The 16,798-nt window shown below is 28.3% G+C and overlaps 2 protein-coding genes across 7 annotated transcripts in view; one reads left to right on the top strand and one right to left on the bottom strand.

Annotated features, from left to right (window-relative positions):
• LOC109594334 (cAMP-regulated phosphoprotein 21) overlaps positions 1–13,970 on the bottom strand; it is a 54,158-nt gene extending 40,188 nt beyond the window's left edge. For all 6 annotated transcript variants that reach the window (XR_007548160.1, XM_049967811.1, XM_049967833.1 and 3 more), the window contains exons 1-2: positions 13,905–13,970; positions 13,675–13,803 (exon numbers count right to left, since the gene is read on the bottom strand). The gene's annotated coding sequence lies outside the window, so the exon portion shown is untranslated. The remainder of the gene's footprint in view (positions 1–13,674; positions 13,804–13,904) is intronic.
• Positions 13,971–14,144: 174 nt separating this feature from the next.
• Positions 14,145–16,125, top strand: LOC109594346 (high mobility group protein 20A-like). The gene is made up of 4 exons (XM_020009562.2): positions 14,145–14,594; positions 14,647–14,933; positions 15,083–15,410; positions 15,471–16,125. Exons 1-4 carry the CDS (start codon positions 14,375–14,377, stop codon positions 15,611–15,613), a joined length of 978 nt encoding a protein of 325 aa, XP_019865121.1. The 5' UTR covers positions 14,145–14,374; the 3' UTR covers positions 15,614–16,125.
• Positions 16,126–16,798: the final 673 nt, after the last annotated feature.

Below are 16,798 nucleotides of genomic sequence, written 5' to 3'. Positions count from 1 at the left end.
TTTATTGATTACAGACAATTCTCACCAGTTTGGATGATTAATTGAAGCTGGTATACATGGTGGAACAGTATTTAAAAGAAATCTTAACTCAAGAAAATATTGATGTCTGTGACTGAAATTTTGCATACACTTAAGATGCCAAACGACCACTTGAAGTTCAAAATAAACTTCACAATGTTAAATGGGAAGTTCTACTTACTTAGTCTAAACATTTCTCCATGTAACTATTATTTATAGTCATTGTCGAATATTTTACATAATCAATGGTTTAATTTCGAATGAGATTAATGATTTGGAATTTATCTCTCATATCATGAATTCGTTTGTAGAACAACGATGGAAAAATTTTTATGATTATTTTATGACGTTAATAACGTAATTTAGTTCTTACTGTGCCCACCGTTGAGAACGGTGTGTGCACTGTGCGACGTTCCAGGATCTGTCGTCCTGTAAACTCGTGGCCCATATTCGGTTCCCGCTGACACTATGCGAAACTTTTTCCCGGAAAAGACGTTAATTTTAATGACCCTCAACTAACATTCCACGTGTCACATAACTATCGACTGAATTATGTAACTGTTTCCCTTCTCGGGATTATTAACGTGCTTAAATCATTCGGCGGATTCTAACTTTAATTGGAAAAGGAGCGGGAACGTGGCAATTTTTTTTGGATGGAGCAGCCACATTTGATGTGGTGTAATTTTCGCCGAAAACGCTCGTGCTTCAATTAAAATTTCATCTCATTAACGTCGAGATTGTCTGGGGGAAATAATAGAGAAATAGTGGAGAATATTAGTCTCCCTGAAGAATATTTTTGAACTGACAAATCGCTATACCTTGAAATTTATCATGAAATCATTGCATTGAAATTTATCGTAGATAATAATCACTAATAATTATATTTAAAACTGGTAGACAATGGAGAATGATTCAATTGAATTCACAGAAAGTTTTAAATACACTACTTGAAAAGAGTTTAATTAATTTTCCTAAATATTCAAGAAATGATTGTCATAAAAAATGTATAACATAAATAATATTGCTTTAAAATTACTGTTTATTTGAGTTTATTTTCTGGATACTCTGAACTATTACTTTTTGGATATCTTATAAAGAAAAATTTAAAAATTTAACAAATGTTAGTTTCAAAATTCAACATACTTTTAATATTAGGGTGTATTTAAAGCCTTCTTATACTGTCTTATACTGACAATTATTTTGATAATTATTGTGATATTATGGCTTTATTAGTACATCAAGAATTTTGGTATTCTCTCGAAATTCGTATAATAAACCTTAGACATAAAAAAAATAAAATAGAATATATATATTCTTTATCTTACACATTGAATATCTGAAAATTAATCACTTATTTTATAATTATATGTAATTATATTTACCATTCTATTTGATTATTTTATTCATAATGTTTTTGTAGGTGAATTTTTCTGAAATAGGCAAACAATTTAAAATTAAAACTGAAAATGTTAGTTTAAACAAAAAATTATATCCATTCATGTAAATAAAGATATTAAATTGAATTTTTTGACTTACATATAACATTATTTAAAATATTTTTTATCTTATACCAGGTTTGAATATATGAAAATTAATAATTTTATAGACAATTAATCAATTATTAAAACAATTATATGCAATAGAAAGTATTATTTGATTATTTTATTCATAATGTTTTTGTAGATGAATCTTTCTGAAATAGACAAAAAATTTAAAATAAAAACTTGTTGTGTTAGTTTAAAAAAATATATATCCATTAATGCAAATAAACAGATAAAATTGAATTTTTGACTTTTATTTAGATAATTATCAATTATTAAATAATTATATGTAATAGAAAGTATTAAATTTACATTCTATTTGATTATTTTATTCATAATGTTTTTGTAGATGAACTTTTGTGAAATAAATTAAAATAAAAACTGAAAATATACAAATAAACTTGTTAGTTTTAAAAAAAATCCATTCATGTAAATAAAGAAATTAAATTATTTAAAATATTCTTTATCTTATATCAGTTTAAATGTATGTAAATTAATAATTTTATAGATAATTCATGAATTATTGAAAATAATTATATGTATTAGAGGTATTATATTTATCATTCTTTTTGATTATTTTATTAATGATACAAAGATGAACTTTCTGAAATAGGCAAACAATTTAAAATAACTGAAAATATACAAAAAATCTTGTAAACAGTTATATCCATTCACGTAAAAAACAGATAAAATTGATTTTTTTTATTTACATACATCAATGCTTAAAATATTCTTTATCTTATACCAGATTTGAATGTATGAAAATTAATAATTTTATAGATAATTAATCAATTATTAAATTATTATATGTAATATAAAATATTATATTTACCATTCTATTTGATTATTTTATACATAATGTTTTTGTATATGTATGAACTTCTCTGGAATAGACAAACAATTTAAAATAAAAATTGGAAATGCTAGTTAAAAAAAATATATCCATTCATGTAAATAAAAATGTAATTTAATAATTATTAAAAATAATTATATGTAATATGAAGTATTATGTTTAATATTCTTTTTGATTATTTTATTCATCATAATAATAACTAAAAATTTTGTTAGTTTTAACAAAAATTATATCCATTCATGTAAATAAACAGTTTATATTAAATGTTTTAACTGAGCAATATTTAATAAATAATTTTTTAAATATGTTCACAAAAAAATTAAAATTATCTGATTGCATTATTGTGTTGTTGCGTTTTAATTTCGTTGGAAAAACAAAATGTTTGTATTTATTATTTGTTTATAAATTGCTTTTTTTTCTTTGTCAAGTATGCAAATGTCAGTAAATTTAATATGTGGCGGGTACAGTTAACATTATTATAAAAAAATCATTTTTAAAATGAAAAATGTGTAAAAACAGAACTTTTTGAAGCTGAATTTAAAATGGATTAAAAAATAGGAAACTGACTATTCGTTTATTTTATTTTTAACATTTTGAATATTAACAATTGTAAATTAAAGAGCTGTAAAAAACAAAAATAAATATAAATAAATAGGCACATTTAACCATAACACACGGTCAGGCGACAGGACCGTTATGAATTTTTTGTATGAGGTGTAAATTAGCTTAAACTCATCATCGACCGAAATCCGGCTCATTTTATAGAAACCACCTTGTAGTTATGAAACGATGAAAAAATATTTTGATCCCAAAATTAAACCGATGAAAACGTTACGAAAACGGTTTGCTAAAGAAGAGTCAACACTCATCTCTCATAATCTCAAAACAAACCAAAAGAGACGTGTGGGTGGAATAATGTTCCAACAATAAACCCAACCGAAAATCACGTCAGATCAAAGGGGCTCGTCGGCCGGCCGGCGTGCGAATCCGGATTTATACAAAATACCCGTGTGTGTGCACGTAACGCGAACGTAACACCTATCATCGGCTACGTGGAAAAGCGATCCAGGCTTTGTAACGATGCCAGGTGAAACGTACGGCACGCGTCATCCGAGCAGCAGATTCGTCCGCCGACCATGATTATGAGTGTTTTCATAAATTCGGGCGGCGGTTGGCGTGAGTTAGGAATGTTTCCCGGGTGGATTGTTGTTTCGGTTCCTTGTTCTCGTCAGGAGGCGGTGACGCAAAATTTGCCATCGGCCACGGAGGCGAAAATGTGACTTTTTGTTGTAAAAATTAATATATTTAAGCGGATGTTGGTTCGATCTCCTTGATAACAACGAGTGCACAAACAACTAAAACGAAACTGATTAGATTTAATGCACACTTTCATTAATTTTCCATCGAAAAACACTGATAACAATTTTTGATGTAACTGGGTCTAAAATTAGTAATATCGTCTTACAATTTCCAACTTTTGGAATATAGATATTTTCTTAACACGAAAATTATATTGATATGTATCATATACGATAGTAGCCATAATTATTAAAATTATTAAAATACTACTCGTATTGGATTATTAGTTTTTTTTGTTATAGTTGAGTTTACTATGCAATTTAATAATATTCTTTAAAAAATTGCCTACTTCTTATTTTTTAAAGGTCAAAATTATAGGAATTTTTTACTTTATGACCTTTTATTGCTCACTGGGAATTATTCTCGCTTATTTACTAGCGGTATTTTGTTTATTATGATTATTTAATCATTGATCGAAGTGCCAGTTAAGAGTTTACGGCTAAATAAGTCAATCGTTTTCCGTACTATTAAAAATTTACAGAATCTGGCCAAATGGTAGCTACGAAAAAAATTGTCTTCCAAAAAGAAGATTGAGAACTGGATAACTCGAATGTCAAAAAACAACTCAATCTTATCGTCAACTGAAATTAAAGCCAACTTGGAGGAAGTGGGACTTGCTGGAATTAGTTCAAGGACTATGAGACGATGGAGACAATGTAAAAGTCTAATTTTTACTTACTTAAGATCACATTCACTGGACCATAGAACAGTGGGGCGAGTATTTTTTAATGACGAACAGAAATTAAATTTATAAAACAATGATGGTTAGGTTTATTTTAAATATCTTACGGGGAAAAATTACACAAAAAGTTTGTTATATCCATAATGAAAAATAATGGTGATTCAATTCTTTAGACTGATTTATGGATAGGGATATAGTAAACGATAATTTGCTTACATATATTGGAAATATAATGTTCTTAATAAATGTGTTTCAACATGAAACCAATCACAAACACAAATCCAAACTTTTGATGAATTGGTGGTCTTGCCTGTCTTGAAAACATGGAGGATCACGTCATTAACAAAATTCAATATAAAAATTTTACAAATTTAATTTACCTCATCACAGTAATTAAAAAAGTTTTAATACAGAGTAGTAATGTTAAATTAAAAAACACTGATTTAATTATCGAAAATTCCATCCAAAATTAAAGTTCACCTGAAAAATATATGTAACATTTTTTAAAACAACAATTGTAAATCAATATTATTTTAAAAATTTAAGTTAAGTAAACGAATTAATATATTTAACATTTAAAAAAATTATTACAATAATAATACACTACTTCATCAACACTTGATTGATAAAAAAAGAGAATATCAAAGTTTTATAAGTTTTAACTTTGATACTTTATATAGATTATTATTGATTACTTTAAAAAATTGTTATAATAATGATCACTACACTAATTTACCAACATTTGACTGATAAAAAAGAGAATATCAAAATTTTATAGAGTCTAAATTTAAAACTTCAAGTTGAAGCTCTTTACACAGTTCAACTGGATGAAATATAAGAATTAAATACATAAAACTAACTAACTTAAATTTATTTGTGTTTAATTTTAGAAATATTTATAACTGTTTCAACATTTTAAATACATTATTTGGAAAGATTTTAAATATTATTCTAAATAAAAAATATTTTCCTAAAAATTTAACAAATTTAAGATAATTTTAAAATTACAGTTTATTTCAATTTATTGTCTAGAAATATTCAACTTTTTTGAAAATTTTAATTACATTATTTGGAAAGATTTTAATTAATTATGTTAACACAAACAATTTTCTTAAACATACATTAAATTACAATTTGAGTTTGTTTTTTGTATATTTCCAACTTTTTGTATATTTTACTGCTACTGCTTTATGCCTATATAGAAAATAGAATATTTTCAAATAAATAAATAAATAAATAAAAATCTGACCTATGCTGACAACCTATTTTTTTCTCAGAAAATCGATCAAAAATAAAAGAAATTAAGTTTTTATAATATAAATATTTGAAAATATTGTTATTGTTAAAATATTTATAAATTTGGAAAAAAATAAAAAAGGGTGAATCAATAAATTTCAAAAATCAGTATTTTTTAAGTTTTAAATAAATTTTTCCCTAAACGAGCAATAAAAATCAAAAAATTTAAATAAATTGAAAATCAGCATTTTTTTCAAATTTAAAATTAATTTTTCTCTAGGAAATCTTTTTTTTAGTCTACTAAAACAACATAAAAATGTTGTTTTTTCAATTTTACATAGTCAAAAATTACCAAGACCTATATTTATAAAGAAATATTTTCTTAAAAATGTTCCAATTGTTCAAAAATTCAACATATTTTTAAATTAAAAATATTCGTGTTGGACACGCACATCTCGTAAAAAAATGTAAAAGTTTCTACATATTTTTGCTGTAGGCTGGCGCAATTTTAATTTTAAAGTCCGTCCTGATTTCGATCTTCCCCAAATTTCATCAATTAACATCACAAAACAATCGTTTTATTCTTTGTCCCCCCTTTTACGACCAAAACGTTATAAAACACTGACATTATAAATGGTTCATCTGCGTTAACACAGGCAGTGGCCTTTCAATGGTGGGTTCCATTGATTCTTTATAGAGCGTTTAACATTTCGACCCGATTCATATTTTCTGAAAATAGGCACAGCGCGTCCTTGCTACCAAATTAGAAAAGACGCAATCAGCTTTATGAAATAGCAGTGCCGGGATTGTGGTTGTTCTCCAACGGCAGTGAAAGTTCACAGTTAATAAGTACGAATCGATTATTTTTTAATTAATAATTAGGTGTATCGCTGTATCGTAGACGTTATATTAAATTACATGCAGCCGAATTCAGTTAAATTTCAATCGCATCGGAAACACGAATATATCGATTCGGTTAATTATTCAACAACACCGCCAATCACAAAGGAATATTTTATCCAAAAATGATCAGTTGAATGCATCTATTAGGCATGGCGGATGCAACATTAATGCCGGAAGGGGATTAAAACGTTTTGGATTTTTTTCGCTGCAATCCGCGTTCGCCTCAATGCGAAAGTGCATCGAACATGTAAACAACAAAACCACAATGGCGCTAGCAGGAAGAGCCAGAAACCGGCCGTGATCACAATAACGGCATTTTTCGATTTACGAGGTATCCGATACGAGTTTCCCATAATTTCGCTGCGATCAATGGAAAACGGCGGGACAATAGGCACCCGGAACGGCTCTATTAAATCTCCGGCGTAACGAGGAATTGTTCGTGGAAATCGTTTGAATCCCGCTTTCCGGGAAACTCGGCTTCGGCCTGGGCGAATGTTTTAAGCGGAAAACTCGCGATTGTCTAATTGTTCAAAGAAGAGCCGGCAGTGCCGTCACGCATGTTTCATTGATGAGAGAAGTTTTAGCCGGAAGCTGGCGACGAGCCTTCCCCGGAATTCCAGTTATTGTTTTCCGGACGTGAGAATAATTGCGATGCGATGCGACTCGCGAAATTAATTTCGAATAATTAATTTGGCACACGATTTATTGGATAACAATTAACCACTTTTTTTCTAATAAATAGTTCTTAAAATCCTCAAGATGAAGATGTCGAAATCAAGCTGTAAATAGAGCCATTATGGGACTTTGATCAATAGGGGGGAAAGAGAAAACAATGGCACAAAAACCGCCCTATTAAGTCTGGTGAATTGTTCGTGGAAATTGTTTGAATCTCGTTTTTTGTTGGTCTCCGTTCTGGGGCAGATAAGATAAATTCTCTGTAATTCGAAGGGTTCTCTCGATAGAAGACTTGTAACCTTTAACTTTTATTTGTTATAACCACTTCATTTTTTTATTTAAGGTTTCCTTTGTAACTTTATCAATTATTGTTTTATTTTCGTTGTATTGAGTTATTTATATTACTCTGTTTTTTTAAAATAAAAATGATAAATATATTTTTATCTTAAAACCCAGAATTCATGTTATTATGTCATTAAAGTAATTTTTTACTAAAACACTATATTTAAGTATTTTTCTGTGAAGCATTTATCAAATGAAGAATTTTGAAGAAAATAAAAGAAACTAACTACACATTAAAGTACATTATTTGATTATAAGATAATCAGAGTATGGATGTTAAAATTAAGAAGACATCTACCTGCTTTAAAAAATTTGGTTTTCAATTAAAATTCTGAAAGGAAGAAGATAAAATTACTATGACTTTTATATATGAATGTTCGAACGAAACATGTGAAGACATTTAATTTCAAATATGATTTGTAGTTTATCAAATTGACAAAAATACGTCTCCTTTAATGATTTTAAATTCAAAATTTATGTTATAAAATTATATAAAGTTTTTACTTTATAATATTTATTTATAAAAAAATTGAAGATAGGATAATCATTTCATAAAAAAAAATAAAAAATCTTGTTAAATATGAAATGTTAAATGCCATTACTATAAAGAATTTTGAAAAAATCTTAAGAAACTGCTAAAACTGCTTTGATTTCTGCTTTCTGACATTTAAATTCAAGTATAATTTGAAACTTCAAAATTCGTCTCTTTTTTAAAGTTTTTGTCTGTGTAATAAAATTTAAATTTAAAAAAACATTTCATAAAGAATCAATAAAAAACTTGTTAAATATAAAATGCTAACTGTCATTATAATGAAGAATTTTGAAAAAATCTCTTAAAAAATTTCAAGAAAACGAAAAAACTAGTTACACATGAAAGTTTGTTCATTAGATAATCATTAAATTATGGATGTTAGAACTAAGGCCATATCTAATTGCTTTTTAGAAAAGTCGATTTTCAATCAATATATTCGAACAAATGAAAATATTTAAACTCGAGTATAACTTGAAGCTTAAAAATGCATCTCTTTTAATGATTTTAAATTCAAAACTTATGTTATTAAATTATGAATATTTTTAAGTTTTTGTCTGTGTAATAAAATTTAAAATAAGAAAAACATTTAATTAATTTAATTTAAAAACAATATAAAACTTCTTCAATTTACAATGTTAAATGCCAATATAATGAAGAATTCTGAAAAAAAAACTTGAAGAAAACGAGCTACACATTAAAGTATATTGTTCATTTAACAAAAATTTGGACGTTAAAACTAAGAGCACATCCAATTGCTTTCAAAAAGTCAATATACTGAAATAGTGGAAAACGATGAAATTGCTTTGATTTCTATAAGTGTACGTTCAAAGGAAACAAGACATTTAGCTTCAAATATAATTTGAAGCTTGGAAAATTGCCAGATATATATGTCCTTTAATGATTTTCTAGGCAGAATTGCAAAAAATCAAAGTAATTGATTGGAAATTTGTTAAGAGTTTCCTAATCCTGTTTAAAATATTAAAAATAAAATTTTATATTTTAAATCACTTACTTTTAAAAAATCACATTTTTTTCCATGGCAAGTTATGGAAAAATGATTTTATAATTTAATGTTGAGATTACAATTTTCTATATAACAATTTACAAATTTACATTTGTTTTGAATAGATAGTAAGATATTGAGTTATAAAAATAAGAGTTAATACCGTAATTTTTTACTTCAATTTCCAACCACATTTGATAAAACTTATTTTTAGTGTACAAGTAAACAATATATAAGGTAATTTAACACAAACTTTAAACTTAAAACAGGAGCACAATATCCAATGGCAAACATTAAGGACGGTTATAAATTTTTATTATTTTTTTTTACATATAGAGAAATGAGATTATACTTGTTGAACAAGTGTTCAGAATTGCTAATGTGTGGATTAGGAACCTATGTAGATTCCGTTGTTAATTTCATAATTAATAGCCACGGCATTTGCATCCACTTTCCCCCAATTTACCGCGGCTTTCCCGTGGAAAATTAGGGTTTGTACGCTAGTCTAAGCAAGCAAAGACAACCGTAATGTTATTTATTAGGATTTATTAGTTGTTTTATTGTGTGAATTCAAAACGGGCTTTGTACTTTGTTATCCGTTATCCGCTACACAAATCCTAGAATTACGCGTTCGAATTTTGATGAAAGTAAACATCGAGGGATGAACACGTACGTAGCTTTTCCGGAATAACACGGAATTGCAAATTTTAAATATCAATTATGCAGATTTCCATGAATACTATAAAAGTTATTGAACGGTGTTGTATTATGGAGTTTTTTGAAAATGGAATAGACGCGAACGCGCAAATCCGTGCACGTACGGGACGTGTTGTGGAGAGGCCCCACAGGTAAACACACCGTTTTGCTATATTTCACGGGGACTACGAAAAACTCGACAGTTTAATTTATAATTCTCCCGTGACGAATAAATTTTATGAGGACTTGGAGGCATGATGAATTTGTACAACTATAAAATTTGTCATCTGAGATGAGCTAAAGAATAAATGAAAAGTTAGTTACTAGAAAGTTAGTTAAAAAAACTAAAAAGATAAAGAATAAAAAATCAAGTTATTGTGGAAATATTTAAGTCAAATGCAAAATTGGCGAAAATTCGTTCTGTAATTAAAAATTTGTCACAGTCACATATGGAATTGTACTTTGATACAAATTATGATATTGGAAAAACGCAAAAAATCAAAATAAGTTGAAAATTAAGGATTAAAATTATATTTTCGTCTTAAAAATAAGATTATCAAATTAAAAATTGTAAAAATTTGTAATAAATATAAAATTTCAAATGCTAATTGAAAACTGAATATTTTCAAGGTCATAAATCATCAAAAATGAACATGAAAATCTGAAATTTTGTAAGAAAATTAATAGTATGCCAGTTTTTAACTATTATAATATAATTTTTTTACGCCATATAATTTTTATAACTAAAATTAAGAAAATTTAAAAATTTCTGTTATCATAACATTTTGATCATCAAGTAATTGAATATAATTTTTATTTAGTCAATATATTATTAATTATTAAAATTAATAAATAGTTCTTATCAATATAAAGTCAAATTTGTAAAAACAATCAAAAAGAGATTTTTTATATGAAAAATCTAGAAAATCGACCAAATATTTCTTATAAAATCAAATTAACAATTAAGGATTAAAATTATATTTTCCTTTTAAAACTAAAATTATCAAATCTAAAATTTTGAAATTAAATTCATAACTTGAAACTTTTCGAGAAAATTTGAAAAATTTGATAATTTCGTGTGTAATGAATATAAAATTTCAAATACTAATTGAAAATTGAATATTTTCAAGGTCATAACCATTAAAAATGAACATAAAAATCATTAAAATTTAATTTTTTATGCCATATAATTTTTACAACTAAAATTAAGAAAATTAAAAAAAATATATGAGAAAATTAAAAATTATCACAACCTTTTTATCATCAAGGAATTAAATTATTATTTAATCAATAAATCATTAATTATTAATATTATTAATAATATATTAAAGAAATAACCAAAAAGAGATTTTCTATATGATAAATATAGAAAATCTACAAAATATTTCTTATAAGATTCACACTGACAAAATACAAAAATAACTTTTTATGAGTAGCGTTTACTTTTTGGAGCCAGATTTTTGCTTGAAATCCATAAAAAGAACATAAAAATACCAAAACCAGATTTATTACAATTGTAATAATTAATAATATCTTAAAATTATTCTATTAATTATTAAAATTAATAAATAATTCTTATGAATGTAAACTCAAAATTATAAAAATAATCAAAAAGAGATTATTTTATATGATATTTATTAGTCAAAAATTGTTTAACACAATCAGCAAAATACAAAATTTATCGATTTTTTTTAGAAATTTTTAATGAAAAACTTTTTGGAAGTGGAAATTAACTACACTTTTGTGGGAAAACATTTCTAGTCAAAAGCCACAATATAAATGAACATAAAAATACTTAAAATACAATATTTTTTACAAGATTCATACTGCAGAAAATATCACAAAAACGTACGTTAAAAATTTAAAAATTGACTAAGTCGTATTTAACTTAAGACTCCGGAAACCTGAAAGCATCATCATCACTTCAATCGGAAAACTGACTGACTTTAAGAATGTACCATGATTTTAAAAAATTTATATAAATCTCAATGTGTGTTTATATTTTCTAAGGTCACAACAATTTTAGGAACAAAGAATTTAAAATATTTCAGAATATTTATATAGTATTTAACCTAAATAATCTACAAAAACCAAAAGTCTAATAAGAAAAATTAAAATTTAGTTGTTTTTTTGATTATGAACAATAATAAAATTATTATATACATAAATTTATTTAATATTTGACTAAAATAAAATTTACCAAAACATTTAAAAATCTTTATTAGGAAGCTTTTATTTTCGGGAATCAATTATAATATATAATTTTATTTCTTCTGGGAAATATATCCAGTCTGCGGTTATTAAATTTCACAGAAAACCATAAACGCAAAATTAACAAAGTCTCAATCAGGTATTCCAGCCCATCATCTCAATAACAAGCATTTCACCAATGATAATCCCCTAATCGCATTCCCGGCAACATATTCACGCACCCCACCCCCCTCAGTATGATCCCGTCAAAAGAAAAACTCGAATCGCAACGTTCCCGAAGGGAAAATCGGCTAGCGTCCGGGGCTGGTCTTTAACCGGAGGCCCGCACTGCCGCCCCCCAACCCAGAGGGGGAGCATGGAATCGGTTAACCTACATTTTAGACGGGGTGGCGGTAGGTGCATGGCGCACGTGTCGCCCGCGACCCGTGCGTATCCCGGCAACCCCCGGCGTCAGGTAGAGCGGCACCCCGGCTCAAGTTGACTGACCTATCTCAAGCGGGGCGGCGCGTTGCATCCGGCTCCACGCGTCTACCGGATCTTCTTCATCTGATCGGGCAACGCGCGCCCCGTGCGTAAAACTGCATCTGGGGTTGTCGATCTTTAACCCCGCCGACGTTTCCGGTCGAACGTCGACGAACCGATTCGAGAAACACGTCTTGATTGCGTTTATTTATTTACACGTCGTTCCTGTTAACTTTACGAGAGCGCACAGCTGATTTTTTCCCTCAGGTGTTTTGTCGTGGTTTTTTGATTGGACATGTCAACGTTGTTTTTTGGGCTATGCAATGCGGAGGGAGAACCTGCACGAACTGTTCCTGTTTCCCGCGCGAACCTGCTCCAGAAATAAACATTTGACGTCCACGTGGTTGCAGATGCGCGCGGTTGCATTCCTGAATAAATTAACTAATATCTCGGTGCTCATAACATAAATATTATTATGAGCACGCTTGTTATGAACTTATTTCAGATTTCCTAGAATATTGGTCCGCATTAATGAATTAAAGAACTTATATATTTATTTAAAGCGAACGACTACTGAATATTTCTAATTAGACATGTATCATTTTCTGTTTATTTGTGAATAATGCCATAATTTTATGCCATTAAGAAGCTTAAATAGAAACATTATTAATGAGACACCTAAATTATATATATTTATAAAGTAATGAACATTTGAAATATATATAATTAAGTGTAAAATAACACAAAATTTAATGTTATCGTTTTTAAACAAAGGAAAAGCTCACTGTAGGGAAATGAAAAAGATTGTTTATAAATAAAAATTGTCACATATGTTATAATTCAAGATCACAGAGCATTTATAATAAAGTTTAAATCTTTATGTGGCACATAAAAACCTAAACTACCCAATTATCGATTTGCCACTGTTCAATTGTTAAGTTTTTATTAAAAAAATTGACTGTGACAATTCACAGAAAAGTGTTTAATGGAATCCAATTAATTGGAAATGAATAAAAAATAAAATTTAAGTAAAAATCAATGGTTGTCAGCGATTAAATCATATGCAAAATTTAAAATAAACATACATCAGTTGCCAAAATACAGAGCGACAAGCGATTCTAACCTAAAGGAAACAATTGAAGAACAAAAATAATAGCTTACCTGATAGTTTCACATACAGTTTTTTGGCCGTCATTCCAAACTCCCGAATTTTACATAAAACTGCGGAAAATTAGGGTCGAAAATGAGGAAAAAGCGATACACAAAGAAGAGATGTTATAACATAGAGTTCTGCAATAAAATATTAAACATTAATCAAATGGCATTTTATGACTATTAGAAATAGTCAACAAGCACTTCACTCGGTATAATTGTACAGTTAAAATACTTACAAAACATTCGCAACTTATTCGCTAAAATACAAGACAACCCTTCAATAACACAATTTTATCTTTTTGGTGCACTAAATCTAGTGCTTTTTGTTACAAAATATATCAGGTTAAGGTTGGCTAAACTGATTGCAACACTGGCGCCATCTCGCGGCCGTTATACGCAACTTACCATAAAAAGCGGAATGAAACCTACGTGGATTGTTTGCTATGTGCTACTTGATTTATTTGATGAAATGCCACCTCCATGACGATAGAAACAAAGTCGCACTCCCGTAATAGAAATCTTGGAATGGTACTGCCAGCATTTTGTAAACAATGCCTTTATTAATAGAAAAATCTGTTCGGCTATTCAATAAGCAATTTTGAAGTGTTGCTTGTTCAACGTGCAAAGGTAAGAAACCGCGTTTTTACGTAAAGCTGTCATCAGTCATCCCGAACATCAAATAAACGTACCAAATAGAGGCGAAGAAATGGAATGCTATCCAATGGAAATAGATAAACCGAAGCCGGAAATCGAAACAGAAACCGAAGTAACTAGCAATACGGATTTGTCGGAAGCTGTGTCAAAATTAATAACTGACAAGGCTGAAGACGGTTATCCCACAAATACCCCACAAAAACCGAAACCACCCAAAGCCAAGAAGAGAAAGAAACCAAAGGATGTTACGGCCCCAAGACAACCTCTAACAGGTAACATATAACTAACTTCCTCATTCAATTTTATATCAACACAATTTTGTAGGATATGTCAGGTTTTTGAATGAAAGGAGGGAGGCTGTTCGCAGTGAAAATCCCAACCTGTCTTTTGCTGAAATAACTAAGATGCTTGCAAGTGAATGGGGTACCCTTCCTGCTGAGAAAAAGCAACAGTATTTGGATGCTGCAGAACAGGACAAGGAAAGGTATACTAAAGAGTATGATGCATATAAGAAGACAGATGCATACAAGAATTTTGTTGAGCAACAAAAAGACAGGAAGAATAAAGAAGTTGCAGCCCCAAAGGATGACCAGAAACTTCTTTCGAACTCTGTAAGTTATCTACTTCCTTTCAATAATTTAAATATTAAAGAAAAATTATTTCCAATTATGTTTCCCTTACTTTGAGATGATTGTCACTGTTGTATAACCATCTTATCAAAACAATATTCAAAATTGTAAGATTGAAATATTTGTTGAAGGTTATTACAACTACCACATCCACCCCAGTAATTACAAAGGAGCCCCAGGATATGGAGTTTGGCAATTTTGACATACCAATCTTCACTGAAGAATTCCTGGACCACAACAAGACCAGGGATTCAGAATTGAGGCAGCTGAGAAAGGTGAATACTGACTATGAACATCAGAATGCCATTTTGCAAAAGCACATTGACAATATGAAAAGTGCCATATTGAAATTGGAGACTGATATATCCCAACAGTCTAAAAACAATACTGCATTGCAACAACATTTGGAACATCTTCGGACGACCTTAACTAACGGATTTGGCGGTGTTAAGTTACCAGGTTCGCATTAAATTTTCAACAGTTATATAAAGTTAATAACACAAATATTTGATGTTTTAGGAATTAAAGAAGTAGCAACAATGCAGAATATCGACACCTACATGGTAAATTTACATTCCATTTTGCTCGAAAATAGCAGTAACGACACCAATTTACTACAAACTGTTCGCGATATTGTTTCAAACTTGGAATTCAATGGATGACAGGGATCCAGAACATCTAAAAGAAAAAGAAGGACGAAGAGATACTAGAATTTTTAACGCTTTAATTTTAAAGACAGTTCAGAGCTTTTAACAAAAATTAAATTGTAATATTGTTTGCGAATGGACTCCATTTTAATGCGATGAGTTTTTCTCTCAGTAACACGTTGCGACAGTAACACTTGTACGGTTTCAGTTTCCTTAATTGTTTATAGGTATTTCTACATCTATAAGATTGGTGTTTTTATACAATTTTATAGTGAAATATTGAATTGAATTCTTAAATTTGAGACGCATGCAGCAAAAGCTAAGATTTACCCTAATGCACTTGCTCAGTGCGTTAGCATTTTTTATTATTGTTTAAAGTATATTAACATGACGATTTCTACGTCTAAAAATGTATATACGAATTATTTATAATTCTGATATTGTATTGATTACTTTCTGTGATTAAGTAATTTATTGTTTGGACAATTTGTATCCATTTATTTTAATAAATAAACGTATAAAAATCATGTACCATCAATAAAAATCCTTTCATACATGACCAGAGGTTAAATACCTTATTGAATAATTTTACTTTGGACTTATTGCCATTTTGGCAAGAAAAAGTAAGAATCAAAGGTCAAGCAAACTAATATTTTTATAAATCAATCTTTGTACGTTGAATTGTAATTAGAAATGACACATAAAATAAATTAAATTATTATATATACATTAAATTGAATTTTATTTACATTACACAGAATTCTATTTAAGGCATGTTAATTTTGATCTTTTTGATATTTTAATTTCGGCACAGAGTAACATATTTCTTAATACAATTTTAAAATGTGTTTTTTCTTTTGTTATTATTTTTAAAGTTTTTTACAGTCAATATCGGACTTTGGTCCTGAAAAAGTTGACGTGTTTTTGTGTAAATAGTTGTCGTATAAAGATAATATAATACATATTTACATTTATAACATCTGGAGGGATTAATACAATATAGTGACGCGACAAAATACCCCATATCGTTAAGCGCACTTATGTTTTACAGTATGTTTCACATTCAAATTATCTTTCAATTTAGCCGTAATTATATTAACTTTATAACATATACAATCATGTGATAAATTTGTTTGCATTATAAAGGCAAAAAATTCCGAATGTGAATGAATATGTGAAATAAACGAAATTTTTAAAATT

This window comes from Aethina tumida, chromosome 1 (assembly GCF_024364675.1).
Source record: "Aethina tumida isolate Nest 87 chromosome 1, icAetTumi1.1, whole genome shotgun sequence".
Classification (NCBI taxonomy): domain Eukaryota; kingdom Metazoa; phylum Arthropoda; class Insecta; order Coleoptera; family Nitidulidae; genus Aethina; species Aethina tumida.
The sequence above is the reverse complement of the archived record's forward strand: the minus strand, read 5'-3'. Positions and strand labels throughout refer to the sequence as shown.